The sequence below is a fragment of the Echinops telfairi genome, unplaced genomic scaffold (assembly GCF_000313985.2).
Source record: "Echinops telfairi isolate 266 unplaced genomic scaffold, ASM31398v2 ScPeMD7_2565;HRSCAF=3150, whole genome shotgun sequence".
Classification (NCBI taxonomy): Eukaryota; Metazoa; Chordata; class Mammalia; order Afrosoricida; family Tenrecidae; genus Echinops; species Echinops telfairi.
The window spans coordinates 8,920,328-8,946,296 of record NW_022106463.1 but is presented as its reverse complement, the minus strand read 5'-3'; the positions used below and the strand labels follow the sequence as shown (position 1 = coordinate 8,946,296).

General features: G+C 47.8%; 1 protein-coding gene and 1 non-coding gene across 2 annotated transcripts in view; both read right to left on the bottom strand.

The window, feature by feature from the left end:
- The window catches only part of LOC101644852 (phospholipid-transporting ATPase IB-like), a 135,276-nt gene that overhangs the window by 10,635 nt on the left and 98,672 nt on the right, over positions 1–25,969 (bottom strand). The window contains 7 exon segments of the mRNA XM_045293995.1: positions 256–360; positions 3,437–3,525; positions 6,614–6,721; positions 8,705–8,761; positions 12,151–12,212; positions 18,122–18,200; positions 22,276–22,398. Coding sequence (XP_045149930.1) covers positions 256–360; positions 3,437–3,525; positions 6,614–6,721; positions 8,705–8,761; positions 12,151–12,212; positions 18,122–18,200; positions 22,276–22,398 — 623 coding nt within the window.
- LOC115870869 lies at positions 23,951–24,115 on the bottom strand. Its single transcript, XR_004046969.1, has one exon. It is a non-coding gene; the product is annotated as a U1 spliceosomal RNA (small nuclear RNA).

Genomic DNA, 25,969 nt, shown 5'->3' with positions numbered 1-25,969 from the left:
CCTGGAGATCGTTCCCAGCACCTGGCTCAGGAGCACAGGGTCAGGTCCAATGCCACCTCTGGAGGCGTTGCTCGACACCCCCAAAGGCCTACATGCCCTCCGAGAAAGAACAGCTTGGCCTAGGAGACATGCTCGGCTCACCTGGGGAGAATGGGCAGGATGTGGCCACACCTGCGGGAGGGGGAGTGAAAGGTGAGAGCGAGCCTGGAGGAGAACTGCCCCTTCACAAAAGGAGGGCAAACAGAACTGACTCACCTGCTTTCGAAATTTCTGCGGAGATAATTTTCTTGGCTCTTGATTTTGCTGCTCTCTAGCTCCCGAACCTCCTCTAGCAGCGTTTTCTTACAGGTATTTCTGACCCTGTGTCATGCAAGAAATACGAAAAGCAAACACTGAAACAACAACAGGTGAGCTTCACACCCTGAGAAAGACACACAGCCTTCCTGTAGAGGATGGCTGGACACCCTGTGGTAAGAGATGGTGTGTCGTCAGGTAATAAGTGACCCTGGTGGCATGCATATTAAGCACTCAGTTGCTAAGCAAAATGCTAGCAGTTGAAACCCACCAGCTGCTCCTTGGGAGAAAGACGTGGTTGCCTATTCCCATGGAGATGGCAGCCTGGGAAACACTGTGGGGCCATTCTACTCTGTCACGTAGGGTCGCTGTTGAGTTAGAACCAGCCAGTTTGGTTTGACTTAAGGAGGTATAAGGTCTCTGGTTGCTACCAAGAGTTTGTGATTGGCCAGTAAGCTCAAGGGTGGTTCAAACCCACCCTTTGGTGTCATAGAAGAAAGCCCTGTGGTCTGCCACCATAAAGAAGAACGTCTTGTGGTTCGAGTCTGTAACATGTGGGTTTGCCCTCGATTGGAGTGGATTTGACAGTGATACGTTTAAATTTTTTTTTTAAGTTATAAGACAACAGCAAATACCAGAAAGACATTTACCCGTTAGGTCGACTGTGCACGAGCATTTGATAATGTGGGTCTGAACAAATTATGGAATGGGAATTGCAGAATGTGCACATGTGGAACCTGACCACATAGACCAACCGAACCAGGGGGTCTGGGTGGTTTAGAATCAGGAAAGGTCGGTGATCTTTTATTCAATGTGCACGTTGAACACATAATCAGAGGAGCTGAACTGTGTGACCAAAGAATGTGGATTCATCACCTTACATTGAACAAAGACCTCAAAACAGCCACTGCAATGTCCCCGATGGAGAAAGAATCGGTGCTAAAACACGTGAAGAAAGGTCTGCCCACAAAGAGGCAGATCTAGAATAGACAATGGTAGTAGGAGCCTGGAAGACGTCACTCTCAAGGAAGGACAGATCATCAGAAAAGAAACTCAATGAAGACACAGAAGAGAGTTCTTTAATGCTTCCTCACCCCCCCCCACCCCACTATCATGACCTCAATTGTACCTTATTCACCCGGCCAGACCAGAGCTTGTACACGGGTACATATAAGAGATGGAAACACAGGGAATCCAGGACAGATAAACCCCTCAGGGCCAATAATGAGAGTAGCAATACCAGGAGGGTAAGAGGAAGGTGGGGGGACAAAGGGGAAACTGATCACAATGATCTACAAATAACCCCTTCCCAGGGGCATGGACAACAGAAAAGTGGTGAAGGTAAACAGAAGTTGGTGTAAAACATGAAAACAAATAGATAAATAATTAAGGTTTCATGCAGAAGGGGGGTCGGGAAGGGGAAAAGAGAAAAAAAGACGCAGAAGAACTAAACAGCACAGCGAACCAGCTGGACCACTAGACACCCTCAGAGCACTCTGCCTGATACCCACAGAGCACACAGTCGTTCCAGGTGCGCAGGGCGCATTCTCCAGAACAGACCAGGTGTGAAGACACAAAGTAAGCCTTACTAACGTGGAAACTATTGAGCTTTTACGAGCCATTTTCTCAGACCACAATACCATAGAATTAGAAAGAAGCAGTAGGAGGAGCAGGGGCAAAATTTAGACTACTTGGAAACGAAACAGTGCACTGCTTAAAAACCACGGAGTTAATGGTGATGTAAGGAATTCACCCAAACAATGCTTGAAAACAAGAGAGAACGAAAACACAGCATGCTAAAGCCTTTCAGACACAGAAAGCAGTTTTCAGGAAGCAATTTATAGTGATGAATGCACGCATGGAAAAAAGGTGAGACCCAAAGTTGACACCCTAATCCAACATCTTCAACAACCAGGACAACTAGCTAAATAAACCTCAACGCACCAGCAGAAAAGAAATCATAAGGAGTGGAGTAGAAAGAAACAAACTCGACAACAAAAATAATAGAAAAAGGCAAGTAGGTTCTTTGAAAGGGTTAACAAAATTGACAAGCCACTAGCAAACTTGCCAAAAGACAAGAAAGAAAAGATGCAAATATCATGAATAAGCAATGAAAGGGGTGACATGACAACAGAGCTAAATGAAATCACACACGCACACACACACATACACACACTAAAATGAAAGGCTGTAATCCAAAATACTGGAAAACTTGATAAAATGGATAACTGTCTAGGAAATCACTATCTATCAAAATTAACACAGACTGAGGCAGAAGACTTCAACAAACTCATAACCAAAAAAGAGAAATAGATCAGATCATTCAAAAATTCCCAACAACAGAAAAGGGAAAAAAAGACCCAGGACCAGCTGGCTTCACTGGAGCCCTCTCCCTGGAACTCAGAGGAGCCGGCACTAGTTCTACACAATCTACTCCCGAATATGGAAAAGGACGCAAACTTCCAGACTTACCTTGGGAAGTGAGCCTAGACCCGGTACCCAAACCGAGCAAAGCCACCAAACGACCAACCCCATATCCCTCATGAACACAGGTGCAGAGCTTCCCAACCAAACGCTTGCCAAGAGAATCCCACAGTCGCTCGCAATCACAATATCACCATTAATACCAGGCACACAAGGGTGGTTCAATATCAGGAAAACAATCAATATAATCCACCACACAAACAAAAGGCAAGAACGATAGGATCATATCAGTTGACCCAGAAAAACCAAAAATGAAAAAAAACATTTGACAATATCCAACACCCATTCTTGATGGAAACACGCAATGAAATTGGAATAAAAGGCAAACTTCTCAACACAATAAAAGCCATATCTGCAAAAACCAATGGTTGATAGTCCTTCTTTGTTGTTTGTCCTTAGTCTGTGAAGTCTGTCCACTTTGTGTGACCCTGCGGTATGTGAAATACCAGTGGCCTAGCTTCCAGTACCACAGCAGCACACACGCCGCCACAGTATGGTAAACGGACAGACACTATGAGTTGGAACGGCCCTATCGGCAGTGAGACCCCGCTGGTATCATAAAGTGGCACTCAGGTTTATTTGAAAGGCATATTATTAAGACAGGGTAGTTAAGAATGAAAAATAAATTTGCGGGTTACCCCCTCGTTTTTTAACTTACGACTTCCACAGTACATTTTGAACCAGGCAAATCGTGGGGACAATAAGCAAGCCAAGCCAGAAGTGCGGACATGTCAGGGTCATGTTGATCTGCAAACAGATGGACATGAAGACTATGTAAACAAGGAGGGTACAGTCTGTCCGTGTCGGGGCCAACTATGGCTGCCTGTTTTCTCCAATCCACCCAAACCCGGATGCGTTTGTTTGCTTTTTAACAGATAAGTTGTTGTGATTGTGGCTAGGTGCGTGACGTGGGCTCTGACTCACAGCGACCGTCTACACAACGGAAGGAATCAGTGCGACACCCCGCAATCGTTGTTAAAGTGCAGCCCATTGTTGTCGCCACTGTGTCGATCCGTCTCATGGGAAGTCTCCCTCTCTTTCACTCACCCTCTGCTTTACCAAGCGTGACGTCCTCCAGGGACTGGTCTCTCCTGTTTCCGTGCCCAAAGCACGTGAGCCAAAGTCTTGCCATCCTGTCACCTGAAGAGCATCCTGGCTCCTTTCAAGACAGGTTTGTGCATACTTTTGGTAGTCTCCAGTTTTCCAAATACACTCAATATAAAGGGAGTCCCAGGAAACGTGGCACCACTAACACCAGCATGTTGCTGTTCTTAGGGACCCCGAGTCCGTTTTGCCTTGCAGTGATCCTATGCACAACACAACACAGGACTCCCTGGTCCGGCAACGGCACCATTGTTGCAGCCCCTGGGCCCAGCCCAAGGAGTCCTGCTGGGGACGTGGTTTCCGGTCAGTAAAAACACAGCAGGGCGGCAGCAGCTCTCAGGGTCAGTAACAGAGAGGGAGGGGAAGGAGAGGGCCCAGGGTCCTCCCTATGAGAAGACCACATCCCCAAGGCTGCGGCTTCAGGCTGTGACAGGTTTGACTCCAGCCCCAGCCAGGAGTGTCCGTCTAGTCCACAGAAAGCCATCTGACTACCACCACGCGGTCTGCGTCAAAACTTCATTTCTTCTCTTTCTTGGGGATCATTTTAATTGTTCTGTTTCACCTGCTTCTGACGCAGTTTCTTTCTTTGGCAAAACGTTTTAAAATTGCGAAGTAGGGGAAGGTTTATAGAGAAGATCATGAAAAAGAGCAAAAGAATACCTTCCATGGCTCATCAAACCTCCTGTTTCCATCCTGGTTTACCTGTCTCTCTTTTGAGGGGGACCCTGTCTTCCCTTTGACTCACGTTGACACTTGAGAGTCACGTGACTCACGTTGACGCTGGTCTACCCTCTATCCTGCGACTTCTCTCCCTAGCCCTCCATCCTGGGTAACCCTCAAAGGCTGTTTCTCTTAGCGAGAAACGATTCACTTCTTCTTTGGTAATTTCTAAGCTTCTGCTAAGCCCTTGCGGGTCTGTTACTATTGATTGTCAAAGGCATCGATTATTTTAAAAGCATGTTTCGTGATTTGAATGGAATTTTCAACATTGTAAACGAAAGGTACAGAGATGCTGGACACTGTTTTCTTAGGATTTTAGGGGGAGGGAGGCCGGAAGCAGGCAGACACAGAATCAGGGAACAACCTTATCGTGTCCAGGGTGGACTTGACACTTTGTTAGTTGTGATTTATTTAGCTTTTACAAGAAGCCAGAGTGTGACATTTTTCTCCGAATCTGGGGCTTTTCTGAGGTGGAGGCGGAAAAGCCTGGGTACCCCGCCAAGGCCACTCTAACCTGGTGAGACGTGCCTTCAAGGTGTGGATGTTGTATTTCTGCTTCCTTCTCAGCCAGCCACCTGTTTCTCTCTGGGTTTCTGAAAGTCTCCCCTGCCCCACGCCTTGTTTACAAGTTGGCCGGCCACGGAGGGGGTTCTGCAGCCCCGCGGTGACTCCCGCTTCTCTGTGACGCCCTCCTCCCGAGCCCTTCGACCCTCAAGTTTCAGCAATGCCGAAGGTTCTGAAACCGACCGCGTGGCCCAGGTCGGGCCAGTGCATCCTGCTCCTTGTCATGCAATCTAACAGATACCCCTAGGGCATGTGTCCTGGGCGGGCACGAGGCCACTTTCTCCCACAGGTGCTCCCGGTTGGTTTCAATTCTGCCAGGTTATGGCCAGTACCAGCTGTGTGGCCATGGGTGACACAGGAAGCAATTGCCCACGACACGGGAAAGGCAGAGGGAGCCAAATGTGGCGGTGCTGTGACGAGCCCACTTGGGGGGAGGGGGAGGGGGAGGGGGGCAGCTGGAGAACTCTGGACTGGCACGTGTGTGTTGGTTAGCTTATCATGCTTGTGCGGGCGAAGGTTACGGCAAGCCCCGGCAGAGTGAGATTTTATGACTTTATCAAGTAGCAACGAAAATAATGTTCTGGTGGGGGGATGGGGTCACCACCCCATGAGGAGCTGTATGAAAGGGTGGTGGTGTGAGGAAGGTGGAGAACCACCGCTCTAGGGCACGGCGGGACTTCTCCGTGGTTTTTCAAGGCTGTCAACAAACGGTCTCAAAGGACCGCTGGTCTCTGGTAAACAGCCCAATGCTTAATGCACTCTGTCACCAGGGGTCCTTTCCCCACAGCAGGCACACACCGTGGGGAATTTAAAAATCTTCAGATAAGTTTGCGTGCGTGTTGTTGTTGCTTTAAATATAGCCCCTGGGGTTGAACATAAGCACAATAACAATGTCCGTGGAACTTTAAAATATTTACACACTTGGATTATGCAGTCTGTCTGGAACACTGGGGAAGGACTATTTGGTTTGTTGAACATGTTGAAAAGATATTTTTCCTTACTTGTCATGCATGGGCTACCACGTAGCTAATTGTTGGAACACACAGCCCACGCCGTGAAAATATACATATATAATTACACTAGCATTTTCAGTTTGCTGCTTCTCCCCAGGACGCACAGAACACGCAGCCTGTGGAAAGTCTGCCTCCTGCAGAGAGCCTGCCTCCTGAGACGTCGGGGTGAAAAACCATCTCTACTGCAACTCAAAGCTCCACCCGAGGTTGGCTGGATCCGGAGCAAACATTCATGGCCTTGGCTTTGGCCTCTCCTTCCCAAATGGTTTCCAAGGAAGGTAACATCAGCCTTCACTGTCTTGTTTGTTTTGTGTTCCGTGTGTGTGTGTGTGTGTGTGTGTGTGTGTGTGTGTGTGTGTTTGCAACACCACCACCACCTCAGTTTTCAAGAGGAACGGGTAGCGCGCTCACTGCTGACAGCTCATGGCACCCACCTGTCCACTCATTTCCGGAGAGGCGGGAATGGTGGGCCAGAAGTAGGAGTACACGGAGAAGAACAGCATCCAGGTCACGATGCTCCCCCAGATGGCAACATGAGTGTACTGCAGACAGGGGGGAAGTGCAGAAACACGTCAGTGCCGTCATGAGAACGGATTGAACTCTATCAACTCACAAAGGACACTCTCAGCTCAGGCTCTCTGGAAGGCCCTGGTCCACCTTCACCTGCTTGGTCGTTGGTGAGACTTCCACCAAGCATCCTCCTTGGAAATTGTGACGCCCTTTCGAACTTCCTTCTCAGAATATTTGACTTTGGGCTCAAAGGACCCCATTGCTCAAAGTATCTACATCAACAGGACCTTGGACACACAAAGCCACCCACCCTCCAGGGTCTTCAGTGGAAAAAACATTAACTCGCAATCGGAAGGGGGCTCACACACCTGCAGGGTTATGTAATGAGTCGGTCGATACAAATAAAGCCGAAAATTAAGTCGTTAAGTGGGATCAGAATTTGACGTTGTCACACGGGTGCCCTGGAAATCGTTCGGGGTGAGTGACAGAAGCTCGGGTTCTGAGACCCGTCGTCGTGGGAGGGTTATGTGTGGATCAACCACATTCTTCAACACGGCGGAGATGGTCGGCTGGAAAATCACAGACCCTGTCTTGGTGTGGAAACTTCAGGCGCATCTGCCTTGGAGACCTGCTGCTTTGCAGGGTTGGTGCGTGCAGGGCGAAGGAGATGCCTGGGAGATCTACGTCCTAAACTTGGCTAGACTCGGTCCCCCTCTCATGCATCACCTGTAGGCTACAGGTCATGCCCCGGCCCATTTGCTGGTTGCCATCAAGTTGCGTCTGACTCCTGGTGTGACACCCTGAGTCACAGAGTAGAACTGAACTCCCTACAGTGGGGTGTTCCTGGCTGTCCTCTTAACTGAATCACATCACCGGGCCTTCTTATCCCATGGCACCGCTGAATGGGTTTGAACCGTGTGTAGGCACGTGGATGGAGGCTGGCAGGTCAAGTGCAAACCGCTCACACTACCCAGCCAGAGTGCCCCATCCCTGTCAGACACTGCTCACTCCTTAATTGTATCTGATCAACAGACATGTAGAGAAACACACAACGACTAATTGCTAAAGCACCAGGTGATAGGTGGTTTATGAGTCATATGTGCACTTATCGATAGTTCCGTTTTCGCAGGACTTAAAAGTCTGCCTAATTGGCTAGAAGTCTCCCTTCTAACGGCATCCTGAGGAAAAGATCACTGGGTCCCGTGGAAATGCAGGTACACAGATGTTCAGAACAGTGTCAAATACAAAGGAGCTTCCAAAAACTCATGGACAATTTCCATGATCTCTCCATTCTCTTTTTCTGTGGGCTTTTTGAAGCGCCACCCCCCTTCTCCACGCTGTAAATCTAGTTTTTCACAAGAGAAGTTAACATAATAATTCTACATATAGGTAATACGCATGCACGTGAGGGCGCCTTCCAACTCAAAAGCAGAACAAACCCACAGCCATCGAGTCGAGGCTGACTCACAGCAGCCCGACTGGACAGGGTAGAACTGAGACTCGGAATATGAGAGTCATTAAGTCGCTGTCAAATTAAAGATACAAAGTAATGCTGAGTGTCTACTGTGAAGTGGAAAAGGCAAGTCACAAAATATTAGGTCCAGGGCCATCCTCTCCCTGTGGAAAAACAATAGCATATCTCGAGTAGAGACCAAGAGAATGGACACCAAAATGCCCATTGTCACTGAGACCGAAAGGTAAGGACAGTATGTCAGTCCTATAGTTTCTGTCTGGTGTTTGTTAACTTTTCTATAATGACCCTGGACTTAATCATATTCATAATAGCTTATGGATCTTAATGGGTGCATGCTACACGGAATCTATTTCAAACGTAAGGCAGGAGAATGACTCTTCTAAAGCTCTTAGGTGGTTGGCATATCTTCATTCAGGCTAGAGCATCACGCGACTGCCCAGAAGGACACTGTCAAGACTAGACAGGGGTTTACCATTTTCCTGAGACTTAGGAGTGGATGGGAAGATGCAAAGGACCCCAATGGGTTGAGGAGAAGACTTACCTTAGTCCAAGACAAGGTCTCCAGACCAGCTTTCAGACTTACAGTAACAATGACGTACTATTGGAGGTGAGATACAGAAAGGGAAAGAGATTGGAAAACAGGTGTTAAAATTTCCCGGCAGAATCAAGGTGTCTCCACTTCTGTCCTGATTCTCCACCCCAGGAGCCCTCCTTGGGGTTGACCTCTGTTGTGGTCAGATTACCAAGTGTTTTGCTATGTTTTGGCCCTGGGGAGCATGTAGGGGTTTTCATTAAATGCTCCATGTTAAAAAGTCTTTTAACTAAGCACTACCATTCTGTCTTGCAAATTTGCCTCTATATAAATAGCAGCAAAGATTAGATTCTGCCTGGACATCTGACTGCTATCCATGAAAATCACAGTTAGGTGGGATAGCGGGAAAGCCATTCTAAATCTAAGAGTTCTTTGTTATTCTTGAACTTCCATGTTTCCATACTCATCTGCACGAGGGTAAGTAAAAAACCATCGCTACCAGTATTCTAGTTCACACATGCATGTACGGCCAGCATGCTCCTTAGACGCAAGGATGGCAAGAAGTTGTCGCATGGACTTTGGGTGTGTTGTCAGTAGAGACCAGTCCCTGGAGAAGGACGTCGTGCTTGGCAAAGTGGAGGGTCAGCAAAGAAAGGAGGGCCCTCAACAACAAGGGCTGACACAGGGGCTGCAGCAACGGACTCAGACGTAAGAGCCACTGTGAGGATGGTGCGGACCGCGCGGTGCTTTGTTCTGTTGTGCACAGGGTCACCGTGAATCAGAACTGACTCGACGGCAAACAACAACAACATGTGAAGCTTTCTTCCAAAAAAAGTTGCCCATCACAATGATTTCTGAGGACATCTGCTGGACCAGTCACATTGACGGCTGAGCGGTCAGAGGAGCTTATGGTAACTGGTTGGGGGATTCTCGAGGGGTGATCTCAATAGTCTCTCAAAGAACACAGGACAGCTGTGGAGGCTCATTAGAAAGAAGTTTTAAGAACTGAAAACTGTACTGGCAAGAAGTCAAAGCCAGGAAAGCTTCACAGAGGGTTCTTGGTTTGGTTTTGCCCCAACACACAACACACTGCTCATTTTTCCAAGGGTTGAGGGCTGCCCTATCAGAATTTCACCAGGAAACCTTAGCCCACCCACACCCTGCAGTCCAGATCTGGCTCCTTTGTTCTTTGTGTTTCTGAGCTCAGAGAACACTTGAAAGGAAGACCAGTTAGTCCCTTGACGATGATGCCCAGGCTGCCATTTTGATGTGGAATAAATTCAAAGAGTGCAGAATTCTCTGTGGAAAGAGTTAGTGAGAGGCAAACGCCACCTTCAGAAGTGTGTGGAGCTAGATGGAGGGTATGTTGAGAAGCGAAAACTTCACGTTGTGATATTGTTGGGGACTAAAAGCTTCTATGGGTTGATAGCAATGCTTTCCAACGGACTCTTGCATTTTGGAAAGAGCTTATCAAGACTCCAAGGATATTGGCTGGGATTAAAATGAATCTATAAATCAATTTGTGGCAAGTCTTCCCATCAAGGAATATGGTTGTTCACAGGCGCCTTGGGCCAGTTCAGACTCACAGGAGCCCTGTCTGTGCACAACAGAAGGAAACTGCCCAGTCCTGCACCTTCCCCACGTCTCGGTTAGATATTCTTAATTTGTCCAAGAAGGTTTGACAATTTTCTCAAAGGGCTCTTGAGCACCATTTGTAGCCTATCCATATGTCCTTCATGTAGCTGATGCCCTTGTACAATAATTTCTCCATTCCCTGCCCCCATATATTTGTTGGCGTGGTGGGCTACTGATGGTGGCGATGAGACTTTTTACTCCCGTAAAGAGTTACATGGAGCACAGTCTGGGAAGCCCACAGGGCCAGTTCTACGCTGTCCTGTAGGGTCTCTGGGAGTCGGTATCAACTCAATGGTCATGAGTTGTTGGGTTTTTTTGGTACATACTTATTACTGGTATATAGAGATAAGATTTATTTTAATGATTGATCCGTACCCAGCAAACTGGATTATTCCTCATATTTGATTCCTAGGGTTTTCTGTTTGTTCTTGGGTTTTCTATGCGCATACTCACGACATCTATGATCTGAAAGCTCCTCTAGTTCCCTGTGGAGGTGTTCATTTACGACATGCTGTTGCCTTGCTGTCCTGATCCGTAACTCCATGACAACGTGAGAGGGAGGTGGGGGTGCTGGCCATTCCTGTCTTATGCCCCATCTCAAAGAGAGAGGGTTTAAAGGTTTCCTCGAGTTTTATTTTACTACAAAGTGAGGTCTTGCGGATGCCTTACCTATGCACAAATAACAGGTACCTTCCGTATCTATTTGCCAGCCCCTTCCTCTCCCAGGAGGCATTTTCCTAAGTGCTGCTAGGCCAGTGTTTAAAAACAAGTGGCTAAAAAAATATTAGCACGGCATGGTTATGAAAAGATACTTCCCAGGGCGAGGGCATGGCAGGTGGACAAATGGGAAGGTGCATGGTAACTGTGCGAAGTTACAGCGCATGCGTCATGAGTGTTTAAAATTATACTTTTGAGGCAGCCTTTGATTGCGTCCACTCCTCTCTCACCAGCACCAGCATTCTCAGGTGACTTCCTAAGCTCTCCTAAGCTATTCCCAAACCCTTTGTCTTCAAGCCCCTGGGGAAGGACACCTATCTCACTCTCAGGGTCCACCTGAGCCCGCTTCTGGAAAAGGGTGCTCTATACGCTTCATTCTGGTGAGTCAAACATTCTCCACCAGCTCCACAGTTGACTCGGCTTTCCTGGAGGTTTCTGCCATTTTCCTGTAAGGCCCATCTTCCCTTCCAACTCAGGAGCAGTGTGATCCCACGCCAAGAGAGTTGGGGCAGGGGTCTCAGATTTCCTTGTGTTGCTGCTTTAGCATCACGTTTTCAGGATGTTAGCATTGGTCTAGTACCCTTTTCTTCAGCTGCTGCGGTGAATTACTTTCCTATATATATTTTTAAATTCAAGCTTTACTAGTTTTGGTGTTGTTTTTGTCCTAGTTTGGTGATTTTTTTTAAAGCCTTGGGGGTTAGATAGTTCGAGAGTTCAAGAGTTTAGTCGGGCATCTCAACGAGGAATTTCGCGCGTGTCTGTCTGTATGCAGTTACTGTCCTTCTACCTGCCGACAGATATAATTCTTATGAGGACTCAGTTAGGTTCCATGTGTTTAGCACTCAGCACAGTGTTCATGGGTAACAACAACAACAACAACAACAGATACACAAGGGTTTCCTCCAATGTGCGGGAGGAAAAGGGCAAGGGTCACACACGTGTGTGCCTGCTCTTCACATGTGCAGAAGGCCATCTGAGAGGCCCATGCACCGCTGCGATAGTTTCTTCCGGGGAAGAGCATGGGGGTGCCGGAGAGACTTTGGATTCGTGGCAGACTGCTGTGTGACACTTCCTTAAATCCAACATCCCAAGGACGATCTTACCGTATAAATAAAATTCCCAAGGAACAAATAATCCGTCGTGTAACCACCTCCTTCGACCATATCTGAAAAGCGAAAAGGTCAGTTTCAATGTTACAGATGTGAGAGAGAGATGTGGAATTTACGCTTACCAAAAAAAAAAAAAGAAAAACCAGCCCAAACCCATATTAGCCACCAAAAAACACACTTCCTGTTTCAGGTGACATTTGACTCCTGTTTAAGATGTCTACACCACCTGTTCTGTGACACTGGTTACAGTGTTCCCGATGCGTCAGCACTCTCATGATTTCCGGGCTGCTCCTTCTGTTTCCATGGATCTGCCTTCCCCGCCCACTCCTCCCCTTGCCCCTCATCTCTGCTTTTGTGAGAACACTGACCGTGGGCTGCACGGAATCAGATGTTTAAAGGAGCGTATGATACGTTGCGGGACACTGTTTGTTTTATAAGCCAATCTGTTATTTGGCAGAAAGGTGATCTCCATGAGTAGGTTCAGTTCCAAGTTCAAAGGGTATCTTAGAGTGACAGTCTTGCAGGGCGGGGCGGTGGATGAAGTCAGTCTGGTGATTCTTAGGAATCAGAATTTTACTCTACCTTTTTCTCCCATTCTACCCAGAACCTTCTATAGCAGTGGTTCTCAACCTTCCTAACACCGCTACCCTTTCCTACAGTTCCATAAAAGTATTTTCGTTCATCCTTCATCACTGTCATTTTGCTACTGTGATGAATCTGCGACCCCTGTGAAAGGGTTATTCGACCCCCAGAGGGGTTGCGACCCACAGGTTGAGAACCGCTGCTCTACAAGGTTTCTGGTCTTAACAGGGGTCAGAGGTAGTCAGGCACCACGTAGTGCTGTTAACCTCAGGACGGAAGAGACTGTGGTTAGCCTGGGCCATGAGTCACATGACTAATTTCTTCCCCAAGTCTGCGGTTTCCTTCACTTGCCCTTGTTCCAGACAAGAAGAGACCGATATCTATATCTTAGAGGCCACCTCAAACTTTCCGGATTCAGATGCTCCTCCAAAGAGGGGGGTGCAGAGGATTTTCTTTAGGAACCCCGTGATACCAGTTGACTGTCTTATCCCATGAGACTGCAGTCCTAAACTCTATCCCAGCGAACCAATCCCACAAGGTATTCTAATTTACCTACGAAGTTCTGTTACCATGCCCCCTGTGTGCCTTATTCTGTATACAAGAGTATCCACCCCCAACAACAAAAAAAAAACCACAGAAAAATGTTCTGCCCAGTGGAGCTTTTGTAGTATGTACTTGACCCGCTAAATGAGCATCAAGCATTGAGCCACTCGCTCTGAGTGAGTGCCCCCAGCGAGGTCACCTGGGAAGGTTCTCTCTGGTCACAGTGAATTTCTTTTGTAAAAGCAGTTTGACTTGAACCTCATTTTCTGTGATGGCCGACTTAAGAGAACAGCGTGCGGCTGTGAATTTTTGTTTCCTGCCCAGGGGAAAATGCTGCAGAAACTGTTGTGATGTTGAACACAGCTTACAAGGACAGAGCTATGGGAAAATCTCAAGTGTACGAGTGGCTTTCTTGTTTCAAAAAAGGTGAAATGGCGATTGATGACAAACCTCCTTCTGACCGGCCGTCAACTTCCCGAATGGACAAAAATGTTGAATTGTAGAGTAGGAAAAAATATTGAGAGTACCCTGGGCTGCTAGAAGAAGAAGAAACAAACCGTCCTGGCTAAAGGACAGCCACAGGTCTCCTGACAAGTGACGATGGCAAGACTTCACCTCAGGTACCTGGACAGGCTCTCAGTCACCGCAAGTGGACCGCACGCTGAGTTCAGCAGAGTCAGCCGTAGTGGACGAGCTTCGGTAAGAGGGATTGACGCAGTGGCTCGAGCGAAACAGCGGCTGTGAGGACGATGCAAGACCAGAGAGGGTTCGCTCTGCTCTGCTGTCCAGCGGGTCACCACGAGTCAGTCCAGCCTGCCCCTGGCTCTTTCCTGGCCCCACTAATAAACCTTTCCTTTGCCGGCTGTGCTTTTTGGTTCCAGAACGTTCATCTGTTCCTTTGTTACAGTTTCTCCCTCCTCAATGATCATTTCCACTTGGTGCTCCCTGGTCTTCCGGCTTCATACATCTAAGCGTGGTGTCCCTTCCTTCTTCAAACAAGAGTTACAGAGGTTATTTCCAACTGCTAAAGGTGACCTCTGGGTGCTTCTACAGCCAGTTTCCGTCGATAATCCCCACTTGCTCCCTATAGAGATATCACACTTTGTTTCTTTGCCTGTTTCATAGTTGTTGCTTTTTGTTTTTGGTGAAATTGGACCTTGCATGTAATCAGTACACTGTAGCAACTCGTTCAAGACCGCCATATATACTCAAGTATAAGCCTACCTGAGTATCAGGCGAGGCACCTAATTTTACCACAAAAACTGCATTAAAAATGTGCTGAAAATGCGGCTAATACCCGAGTACATACGGTAATAGTTGGTGCTATTTGCTTATGTGCTTTGTGACCTGCATCGTTTGAGTAAAGTCCATGCCCCTACCGTGTGAAGCTTTGGTGTGTCTCTTGGAAGGCCCGGCCTAGATTTAATGCACACGTCTCCCAGTTTAATAGTAGTTTCAGGAAAAAAGTAATCTAATTCAAGATATTAGGCTTCGTTTTATGATATGACCTTTTTCTTTAGAAGCATGGTTACTTTAAACTAAAACATTAGCTATGTTTGAGATGATCCATCATTATTGATTACATATACTCATGTCTCGTTTTTCTAGACATTTGACAGGTATAATGAAATGCAGTTTCATCATCTAATTCTATTTCAGAGAAAAATGATGAGCATATTTTAATTTTTTATGCCGATACCTATCATTTGAGATGTTCTCAGGATGAAGTATACATAATTGTAACTGATATCCCCAAACCATTACTACAAAGTACTGTGCATTTGTCACCATGAATTCAGATGGTATAAATACGGATCGTCAGATCTCTCATTCATTCCAAACCACTTAAGCTATGTCACATGCTAAATGTTCATCATCCATGTTAGACAATCTCTTGAACATTGCTGCCTTTATCCAAAACTTTCATTAAAGAGAACTGAATTCCTAAGAAAAAAAGAAGAAGAAAGAAAGAGTCGTTTTAGCCTTACTCCCTTCGACGCGTGCCCTAATCCGGTTAAGCCCCGGGTGGCACGACAGGAAGTGCTGGTTCTCACCAAGTCCTGAGGACAGATTGCTCCATGGGTTCAACAGTGCCCTGCGGCATGGGTGCCTCCTCCGCCCCCCAGCTTGAGCTAATTAGATTCAGGCAGAAGTATTGATGATGCCAGTCTACGGGGTTACTCTTCACGGCAGGACTCTTCTCAGCATGCGCTCTCTCTCTCTCTCTCTCTCTCTCTCTCTCTCTCTGGTGAACGAGCTGGCTGGTGGTTTATTGCTCTACTCCCCACGACCGGGGCATCCTCAAGCTTGGACCTTGCCGACATTTTGTTTCAAATAACGTGATACCCGCCTGGGGGTGCGCACCGAGGTTCTGCCTCTCCCCTGGGGAGCCTTCGATCCACTCCTCTTGGTGCTGAGCCTTGTGGGTTTGGTGTCTCCCAGGACAGACCTCCTGCTCTCGGGTGCAGCACTGGGAGGAAGGGAGTCAGGGCTCTGGAGCCTTTGTTAGAGAGAGATGCCCGGCCTCTTGGCCACATGCACCCAAGTCTGGCCTCTTCATTTTACAGTCAGCGCGGAAGGACAATGCTGGAGAGATGCCCCTCCTCGAGGGCTGTGGTCACCCTTGTTTGTGTCAGAGAAGACACCCTGCCTCCTGGTGACTTTCTGGGACTGGGGCGGAACTGCGCCTGTGAGTTTCGGAGACTGGAGCTCTTTGCGGGACCAGGAAGCCCCATCTTTCTCCCTTGGAGCTGGCTGGTGATTTCGAACTGCTGACCTTGCAGTTAGCAGCCCACTTCTTAACCTCTATGCCACCAGAGAAGAGAGAGCCCTGTGTCCTCGACCACACCTGCCAGGAGATGACCTTCCATCAAACTAAAGGGTGGTGGGCAAGGGGAGGGAGGGGCAGACAGTCATTGTTTCTACTGGGATTTAGTAGATGTTTGTGAATAAATATGTATTAATTTGCTGGATGCATTTAGGGCAATTTAGGATTACTTATAGTTGTTGCTTCCTTTTCGTAGCCCCCCTACCCCGCATCCCCCAAGTTTGCTTGCTTCACTGAGGCTGGGGTTCACAGGGGGCCCCTTATACAGCCACCCAGAAGGGAAGTGAGTCTTCATAAAGCTCTGAATTTTCTATTGCTTTTGTGATTCATTGTGTACTAAGTTATTGTGCTACGTTTTAAAGAGGGACCCCCTGAGCAGTATAATAGTGGGTGCATTCTTTTAGAAACAAATGGACACTCAGCTCATTGCCATCGAGGCAATTCTGAAGCGTCGGGACCCTGAGGACAGGGTAGAATTGCCTCCGTGGGTTTCCAAGGCGGGAGCTCTTCCCAGGAATAGAAAGCCTCATCTTTCCCCGGGGATGGGCTGGTGGTTTCAAACCGCTAACCTTTCAGTGAGAAGCCCAACTCGTGACTTGACAAACACACACACACACACAACTCAAATCCATTTTCTCCCCTTAACATGTCCAAGGTAAAAGACCTGTTAACGGAAGTTTGGTTCTAGAAAAATAAGTATATATCGCAACCTGTAAAACAGCCGCCACCAGAGCTACGTCAGATGGGAGCCTGCGGGAGGAGGGAACCCAACATCTGCCACTAAGACAAAGAGAGGTGGGCGTCACTGTCAAAGGCAGAAGGACGGGTCAGACCCCCGAAGAGCAAGGTCATCTTAGCACGGGTCTCACGGGAGCTTAGCTTGTGGCCGTCTGACGTGTGGGCTTATTTCAGAGCAATAAAATCCTCCCTGTAACAGGCCCAGGTCTGGGCGCATTAGGCACCACTCAGTTTGGACTGTTACAGAAGCACATTGGGAAAGTGTCTATCAGGGAAACAGAGAGACCCTGTCAGTAAGGCGCGCCGAGGTTCACTCCTATATGCGCTGTGTCACCATCTGAACTGAAGTTTAAGAAGCGAACACAAGACGTCAAGTGTACAGACAAGAGCTCTGGACACACGGGAATCAGGACGGATAAAACCCTCAGGAACAGTAGTGGGGGAGCCATAGCATGAGGGTAGGGGGATGGTGGGAGGGAGGGGCAGAGGGGGGGAGGGAGAGGGGGAACCCATCACAAGGCTGGATAGACCACACACACCCAGGGGGGCGGATAACGGAAAGGTGGGTGAAGGGAGACAACGGACAGTGTAAGACATGAATAATAACAATACATCATTGATCAAGGATTCTCAAGGGAGGGAGGGGATAAAAAGAGGAGCCGATACCAAGAGCTCAAGTAGAAAGAAATTGTTTTGGAAACATTGATGGCAACCCATATACAAATGTGCTTAATACTTTTGAATGATGAATTGTTATAAGATTTGTAAGAGCCACCCACTAAAATGATTCATTAGAAACATGATAGATGACCTGTCTAAATAAATAAACGGAATGGGTTTTAGAATTAAAATAAAGCAAAACCATCAAGTAGCCATACATTTCAGACTCCCTGCCAGGAGACCTCTCTGCCCCGACAGAAATCCTGTCCAAGGCATGGAACTCCCTTTATCAAACACACACTTGCGATCGACGATGCAGGCCCTCGTTCCTGGATAATGCACACGAGAGGCAAAGAGAATGGGCTCTGAGGGTCAGCCCTTCAGTGGTCAAGCGATCGCGTGTTGGGTAGAGGAATGCCTAATGGGAGACTCGCTGGAGACTTGGTTTCCTCTAATTCTCTCTGTGTGTCCTCCAGTTATTTCTGGAGATGCAAACAGCCACGCTTGATTTTGCTTCATGCATTTACTCTAGTGAGAGTAACTCCTTCCCCCCTTTTTTTAGCCTGGGGGTGTGGGTGGGGGCAGGGCTGATATTTGAAACGAGGAAGCCGGTACCGTGCTCCAGCATCTGTTTGGGCAACCAGAAGAGGACCAATGACTGTCCCACGGCGTTCATACATTCAAACCAGAACACCTGAAAGAAACCAAACCGAGACGGTCACAGAGGGCCCACACTGCCGGGACCTGGGTCTGAGTCTGCAGGTGTGTGACATGGCAGCGTGTACTTGGTGTGCACGACCCAGTGCCACGCTGAAGTCCCTGCCCTTCCTGGAGTCGGGAGATCCAAAACAAAAACATTTCCCTTTCAACTTGGAAGAGAAGAGACTATGGATTGTAGAACCATGTCCTTTGGGAAACAAATCCGTTGCGTAGATGGTGCTGTGGTGCTGTCCTGTTGATTGGGGCTGATGTTGACCCTACAGCTCTGAGCAGAACTGTCCCATGAGGTGTCAAAGCTGTCCTCCGGATGGAAGCCCAGAGCCACTTTCCCCCTCAAATGGCCAACTTTTGAGGGTGGCCGTTGAGCACCGGTGGTCACTTCTTTTTATTAAATATTTTTAAAAAAACCATAAAGCTCAAAAGTAATATATTTGTTATAAGCGTTGGAGGCTCAAATGATCCAGTGAAGCAGAACAAGAAATGATTTTCAAAGGCACTTGTGGTAGTTACATAATCTGTTGTCAGTTTGAGAGGTTTACGAGGGAAGGGGTGGAGTCTAGCCTGTCAATCACTGTACAGCCAATGAGGCCTCTGTGTGGGCATGGCCTTCCCCTGAGGATTCTGGGAATTGCTGTATTTCCTCCTTGGAGGGGGTACACATGCTCTTACTCAGTTCACTCCCTTGGAGAATCACTACTGATATGCCTGACTCCCTGTGAGACATCCCTGAGGAGAAGTCACATGGACCTACCCTGATGCAGCCCTGGGTGCTGGAGAAGCCACTTGGAGACCCCTGCCAGTGCTGAGATGCTTACACCGCCACTGGATCCACAAGACTTCCCACCAACTGGCCTGTGATCTTCCTGAATTCCGCATCGTTGCATGTGTTTTATGAGTCAGAGGAACACTTTATAGATTAGTATCGGACTTGTGGGCTTGATATGGACTGGCTGGGATGTTTGCTCTTGTATATAAATCTCTTTCTTATACACATATGAGTGTCTCAATGAATTTGTTTCTCTAGTCTACCTAGGCTAACACAACACTGCATAAAATATTTACAATTTTTAAAGATAATAATTAAAATGTCATCTCATATTGCATTTTTCTGTGATCACACTCTGGTCTTTTAATATCTATATTCTGACCCGGGTTAAAATAATTTTTCCAAAAATTCTTATGCTTTTTTTTATAACAGGCCAGTTATAATTTTTTTTCCACACAGAAAATGTCAATAGTATTTTTAAAATCTCGGGGATCAATTCAAACAAAGGAATACATAGGTTAGAAGATGATAGAAAATGAATTAAAAACAAAACTCCCTGTCCTTTCCATTCTAAATACACCACTTATTTCCATACTTACCAGGAAGACTTACAGAATGTATGGGGAAAAACATACCTAGCTGAGAGCCGGAATTTTCCTGGAGTAAGGCAGTTCGTAGGAAACCAAGTTAAAAAAACAAACAGGAAACCAATCGGAAAGCAAAGCTAACGCTAGGTTGAAAACACCATGACCCTTGGACATTGAGTGACTACACAGAAAGCTCTTGCTCAAATCCCAAACCCACTGCCCTTGTGGGTGGGGGTTCTGATTCAGAGTGAATTTACAGGACAGAGTAGAACTGCTCCTTCGAGTTTCTGAGACAGTGAAGCTCTCTACAGGACCAGACAGCTGCATCATTCTTCCATGTAGTGGCTGGTGGGTTTGAACCACTGACCTTGGGGTTGGCAGCCCAACCACTTAACCTGCTGTGTCACCAGCACTCCTTCTAGCCATCAGGTTGAGTCTGACTCAGAGCACCCCTACAGGACAAAGAGAACTGACCCTTAGGGTTTCTGAGGCTGTCACTCTGTCTGGGAGCAGCTCTCGGGTCCTTGCCTCAGTCCAAAGCCCAAACCCAAACCCACTGCCACCACGCTGGTTCTGACTTACAGCAACCCTGTGGTAGTTACATAATCTGGTGTCAACATGAGGTATGTAGGGTTGGAGTCTAGCCTGTCAATCGGGATATAGCCAATGAGGCCTCTGTGTGGTCATGGCCTGTTCCTGAGGATTCTGGGGACTTCTGGATTTCCTCTTTGGAGGCAGGAGACACTCTCTCTTTACGCTGATTCCCTGAGAGATGCTCTGCTGACAAGACACATGGAACTACACTAGAAGCTCGCAGCCAGAGAAGGCACGTGGAGACCCCTGCCAGCGCTGAGATGCTTACAACACCACTGGATCCACAAGACTTCCCACCCACTGGCCTGTGATCTTCCTGCATTCAGTGCCAATGCATGTGTTTTGTGAGTCCAAAGAGGACTTTATAGATTGGTATTGGACATAAGGGCTAATATCGGACTTATGGACTTGATCTGGACTGGGCTGTTTTCTCAATATTCAATTGCTCTTGTACATAAACCTCTTTCTTATGCACACGAGTGTCTCTATGAATTTGTTTCTCTAGTCTACCCAGACTAACACACACCCTAAACAGGATTTCCAAGGCTGTGGATCTTTACAGGAACAGGTAACTTCATCTTCCTTCCCAAAAAGCCATTGGTGGGTTTGAACCACAGCTTGCAGCTGGCATCCAACAAAAACCCAGGGTTGCTACCAGGACCTTTCTTGCCTCCAAACCAAAAAACCCAAATTCAATGCCATTGAGTGAATCCCAATGACAGAGATCCTATGGCACAGGGGATGGAGTGGAACTGCCCCTGTGGGTTTCTAAGGCTGTAAATCTTTAGTGGAGCAGACAGCCTGGTATGTCTTCTGAGGAGCTACTGATGGACTACAGTTGTCCTGGCAGTCAGCAGCCCCCCCACACAAACCACAGCCCACTGGAGCAGTGATTCTCAACCTTCCTCACTCCGCGACCCTTTCATACAGTTAGTTCCCCATGTCATGGTGACCCCTCAACCATAACATTATTTTGGTTGCTACTTCATCACTGTCATTTTGCTACTGTGATGAATCGGGTGATCCCTGTGAAAGGGCCGTTCGACTCCCAAAGGGGTCTCAACCCACAGGTGGAGAACCGCTGCCCTACACCAGCTGAGCTCCTTTCCTTACCCCAGTAGTGGAGACTAATTATGCCTCAACTGGTGCTGCTTTGCCGCCCAACTAATCTTCAAAGTCAGATCCTGGGGTATCCGACAGTTTCCAATTAACCTGCTTGAGTCCCCGAGCAAAACGAAAGAACACTTGTAGGGAGACATTTGCCAGGCGAAATTCACAACGGTCAAGGGTGATTAGGCCAAGAAGCAGGAAAATGCGAGGACAACTGACAACGAGGTGGCAAATACATCAACTCAATCAACCTCAAATTGACACAGCTGTTTCAAGGCCCGCAGGATGTTCACGCAGTTAGGGCAAGTGCATCCCTCTGTTGGGAGAGTTAAGTAGGGGCACGGAAGCATAAAGACCACCCACGTCGTAATCCTACAGACGATTGAAAACCACCACATGCAAGGCTTAAAGAAAAGTCCACTTCGTGGGATTTATGACAGACGAGACAATGAGAAGAGGAAGGGGGGGGCGGGGAGGGGGTCATGCCTAATTAAATATTTCAGAAGTGAACTTGAAGACTTGGTCATGAACTCCTTCCTGGAGACTTAAACACTCACCAGTAAAAATATCACTTGACGGAGATTTCAGACTTCAGACGTGTGTCACGGAACATACAGAGGGCAGGTCTGGGGCTGGGGAACGGGTGGTGGTGGTCGTTTGAACAAATGACTCAACTCAAAATGCTCCCAACTTGATGGAAATGATAAGCCGGGGGTCAGCAGACATTTTTTTGTAAAAGGCCAGATGGTAAAATTGGGGGGCCCGGGGGTGGGGGTGGGGGACATGTGTCTCTGCTACGTCTACTCCTATAGCCCTGCATCAGCCACAGCCCCTTTGGAAACTGGGGAGGCTCACGTCCTCCCATCAGGTAACCCAGAGGGAAGGAGGTGCAGGGCTGTGTCCCTTCTTGTTCTGCATTTATGTTTCCCGGAGGGCTTCAGGGAGGGACCAGGGAGGACCAGGTGACCCTGAAGTCCATTTGGGGCGCTCACCTTCGTGTTGAACCCCTTCTTTTCCTGTGAGACGGAATAGAGCTGCGGGTACTTGAGCAAGCTCTCCTGGCTGCAGCACCGTTCGAAGATTCCCAGAGCAAACGGAGGCAACGAGGTGAAGATCTGTAGGGAGACAGAGGCATCAGAAGGCCCCCAACAATCACCGCTGTGACCCAGCGGGTCTGAGTGGGGACCCAGAGCCCAACTGCGGACAATCGGACATCCCCTCACAGAAGAGTCACAAGGAAGGAACGAGTCAGCCAGGGTGCAGCATAGCACCGACCTGGAGCATGTACACTGGTACAAATGAGAGCTCTGACACACGGAATCCAGGACAGATAGACCCCATCCAGGTACAGTGATGGGAGTAGCAATACCATGCGGGTAGAGGGAGGGTGGGGGGAGAAGGGGGACAAAGGGGGATGAACAACAGAAACATGGGTGGAGGGAAATAGCGGGGACGGTACAAGAGATGAAAGCATTAATAATTTATCAAGGGTTCACAAGGGAGCAAGGTGGGGGTAGGGAGGGAAAAAAGAGCTGATACCAAGGGTTCAAGTAGAAAGAAAATATTTTGAAGATGATGGTGGTAACATGTGTACAAATGGGCTCGATACAGTCGACGTCTGGCTGGTGCTAAGAGCTGTGAGGGCCCCAGTAAAACGATTTAATTTTTAAAAAGGAAGAAAATAAAGGCCTATGGGAAAAAGCGAGCTGTGATGTCGTCTGGGTTAGCAATATTGTGCAAGTGTGACTTTCCTGGACTCCACGACGCACTGATACCTGAAATGCCATCTTTGCAGGAAGCTGGGGGGAGGGTCCCCGGAAATCGCAACAATTCTTCTTCTTCTTTTTTTTTTTTGGGCAACCTCTCATAAGTTTCGAGCTATTGGATCATACACATAGCTTCAAATGAATCTAGCAGACCATGGCTTATTGCGACTGATGATCCGGTCTTGGGTGCAATGAATGACAACGTTGTATCAGGTGACGTTTCACGAGCGCAGGATGAGGCGCTGGGCATCAGATGTTGGCAGAAAAGACGGGATACGGCCCGCACATTCCACCACTTGGAGGTGAACCATTTACAGCCCCTTCACCTGCCAGCACCGATACACAACACTGCCGGCTTGTGGACCGGCACCAGCCCCAACCAGTGTATCATAGAGCCAAACCATTCCACAGGGCTTTCTTGGTTTTAATTTTATTATGATTATTATTACTATTTAGTGTGAATTGCGTGAAGGTTTACAGAGCAAATCAGTTTTCCATTCAACAACTCATACGAGTTTGTTCATGTCACCGATGGTCATCCCACAGGGAGGCACCACGCAGGCGCTTTCTCCATTTTCCCCACTAACCCTCTGGGAATCGGTCCTTGGGTCAATGCTACCCTTCTGAGGTCAGATGCTTGATGACGCTAAGGCAGTGGTTTTCAATCTTCCTCATGCCGCGACCCTTTCATACAGTTCCTTGTGTTGTGGTGACCCCCCAGCCATAAAATTATTTTCGTTGCTACTTCATCACTGTAATTTTGCTACTGTTATGAGTTGTCATGTAAATATCTGATACGCAGGATGTATTTTAATTGTTACAAATTGAGCGTCATTAAAGCATGGTGATTCATCCCACAAACAATGTCTTTTTTTTTTTCTCCTTAAAAAAAAAAAAAAGTCAGGAGAGAGCGTAAACGCAGTCCCCCACGACCACAAATTATGCAGTCGAGTTTCCCACATTTGGGGAAATCGCAGGGGTCAGCACATCCGAGTGCAATGGATAAGCCTCGCCCTGGGAAATCCACCTTCGTGATCATGGTATCTCCCCCCTGCCAGGTAAGTATTCAATATGTCATTATATATTGTGAAATATTTATTTCTTTTTAAAAAAAATCATTTTATTTAGGGGCTCATACAACTCTTATCACAATCCATACACACATCAATTGTGTAAAGCGCATTTATACATTCATTGCCCTCATCATTCTCAAAACATTTTCTCTCCACTTAAACCCCTGGCATTAGGTCCTCATTTTTCCCCTCCCTCCCCGCTCCCCCCTCCCTCATGAGCCCTTGATAGTTAGTTTATAAATTGTTATTTTGTCATATCTTGCCCTGTCTGACGTCTCCCTTCACCCACTTTTCTGTTGTCTGTCCCCCAGGGAGGAGGTCACATACAGTTCCTTGTAATCGGTTCCCTCTTTCCTACCCACTCTCCCTCTACCCTCCCGGAATATTTATTTCTAATGAAAAATAAATGAAATTTTGTCTTGAAGCATGGTGGAGCATGGGTAACAGTCTTCATGTGGGTGTATCTGCATGTGGGCGGACCCGCCTGGAGATGGCTAGAGGAGCGGTGTCTCGGTTCCTAAGACCAGTGGAAGTATGTGCTTTTCAAAGGTCTTAGGCGCCTCTGTGAAAGGGTCGTTCGACCCCCCAGAGGGGTGGCGACCCCCAGGTGGACAACAGCTGCGCTAAGGTATGCATCCATCCCCTGTGTGATTGCTCCCCTTGGAGACGGCTGTCTGGCTGCAATCTGAGCCCTGGACGGGTCTTCACGTGCAGACCGGAAGGGTGACTCAGGGCTGTAGTTTCAGGAGTCCCACCGCCTGGCCTTTTATAGGACTTTGAGTTTTGCTCCCCATTTCTCTTCTGCTCTATCCAGAAGTGTCTAACACAGTGCTTCCAGAGCACGTGGTGGTGGTAGCTGGGCACCCTCCAGTTCTTCTGGCCTCAGGGTCACAGAGACCGATGCTTCTGTGGCCGTTAGCCCATTGGATGAACTGTCTCCAGGTGCCCTGACGAGCTTCACTCGCCTTTCCTCCAGGGACCTCACTCTAGACGGCTGCTCAGGAGCTTGCTGGGCTCCAGTCGCTCTTCGCCCAAGTAGCACAAAGAACATTAACTTTTGTGCACTGTTATGCCCCTTGAGCTTGTGCCCCATGGGTTTGTCTTCATGTGTGCAGGCTCAGTATTCCAGGCCTTTCTTCCAGGGAGCCTGGAGGGGGCTCTTACCCCACCCTGAGATTACAACCAATCACACACCATGGCTACCCAGCCGCTTGACCGTATGCAGTGGGCACTCAATAGACGCTGTCAAGTTAAACGATAAGCTAATTGTAATCATGGCTCTTGATGAAGACTCTCTGAAACAACAACAAAAATTTGTTTTTCTCACGAATTTGTTTTTGAGTATTTATTGAGTAACTCATTTTATCCAGAATCACATTAAAAGAAAAAGACATCCTCCCTTTAAAGCAGCAGTTCTCAACCTGGGGTTTGGGAGCCCTCTGGGGGGTTGAACGACCCTTTCACAGGGGTCGCCTGATTCACCACAGTAGCAAAATGACAGTGATGAAGTATCAACGAAAATAATGTTATGGTTGGGGGGGTCACCACCACATGAGGAACTGCATGAAGGTGTCACGGTGTTCAGAAGGTGGAGAACCACTGCTGTAAAGGGGTTTAGCCTGGGCAGAGGGGGGGCTTAGTAACAGTAGAGGCCTCCTAGGAGGAAGTGGGAAGGAAAGTTGTAGTAAAAAAAGAGGAAGAAAAGGTACATGGGACAGAGTCTCACATCTTCACGTCTTCTTTTTAAAATCATTGCATTGGGAGCTCCCACAGCTCTCATCACCATCCATCCATCCATCCATCCATCCATCCATCCATCATCCATCCATCCATCCATCATCCATCCA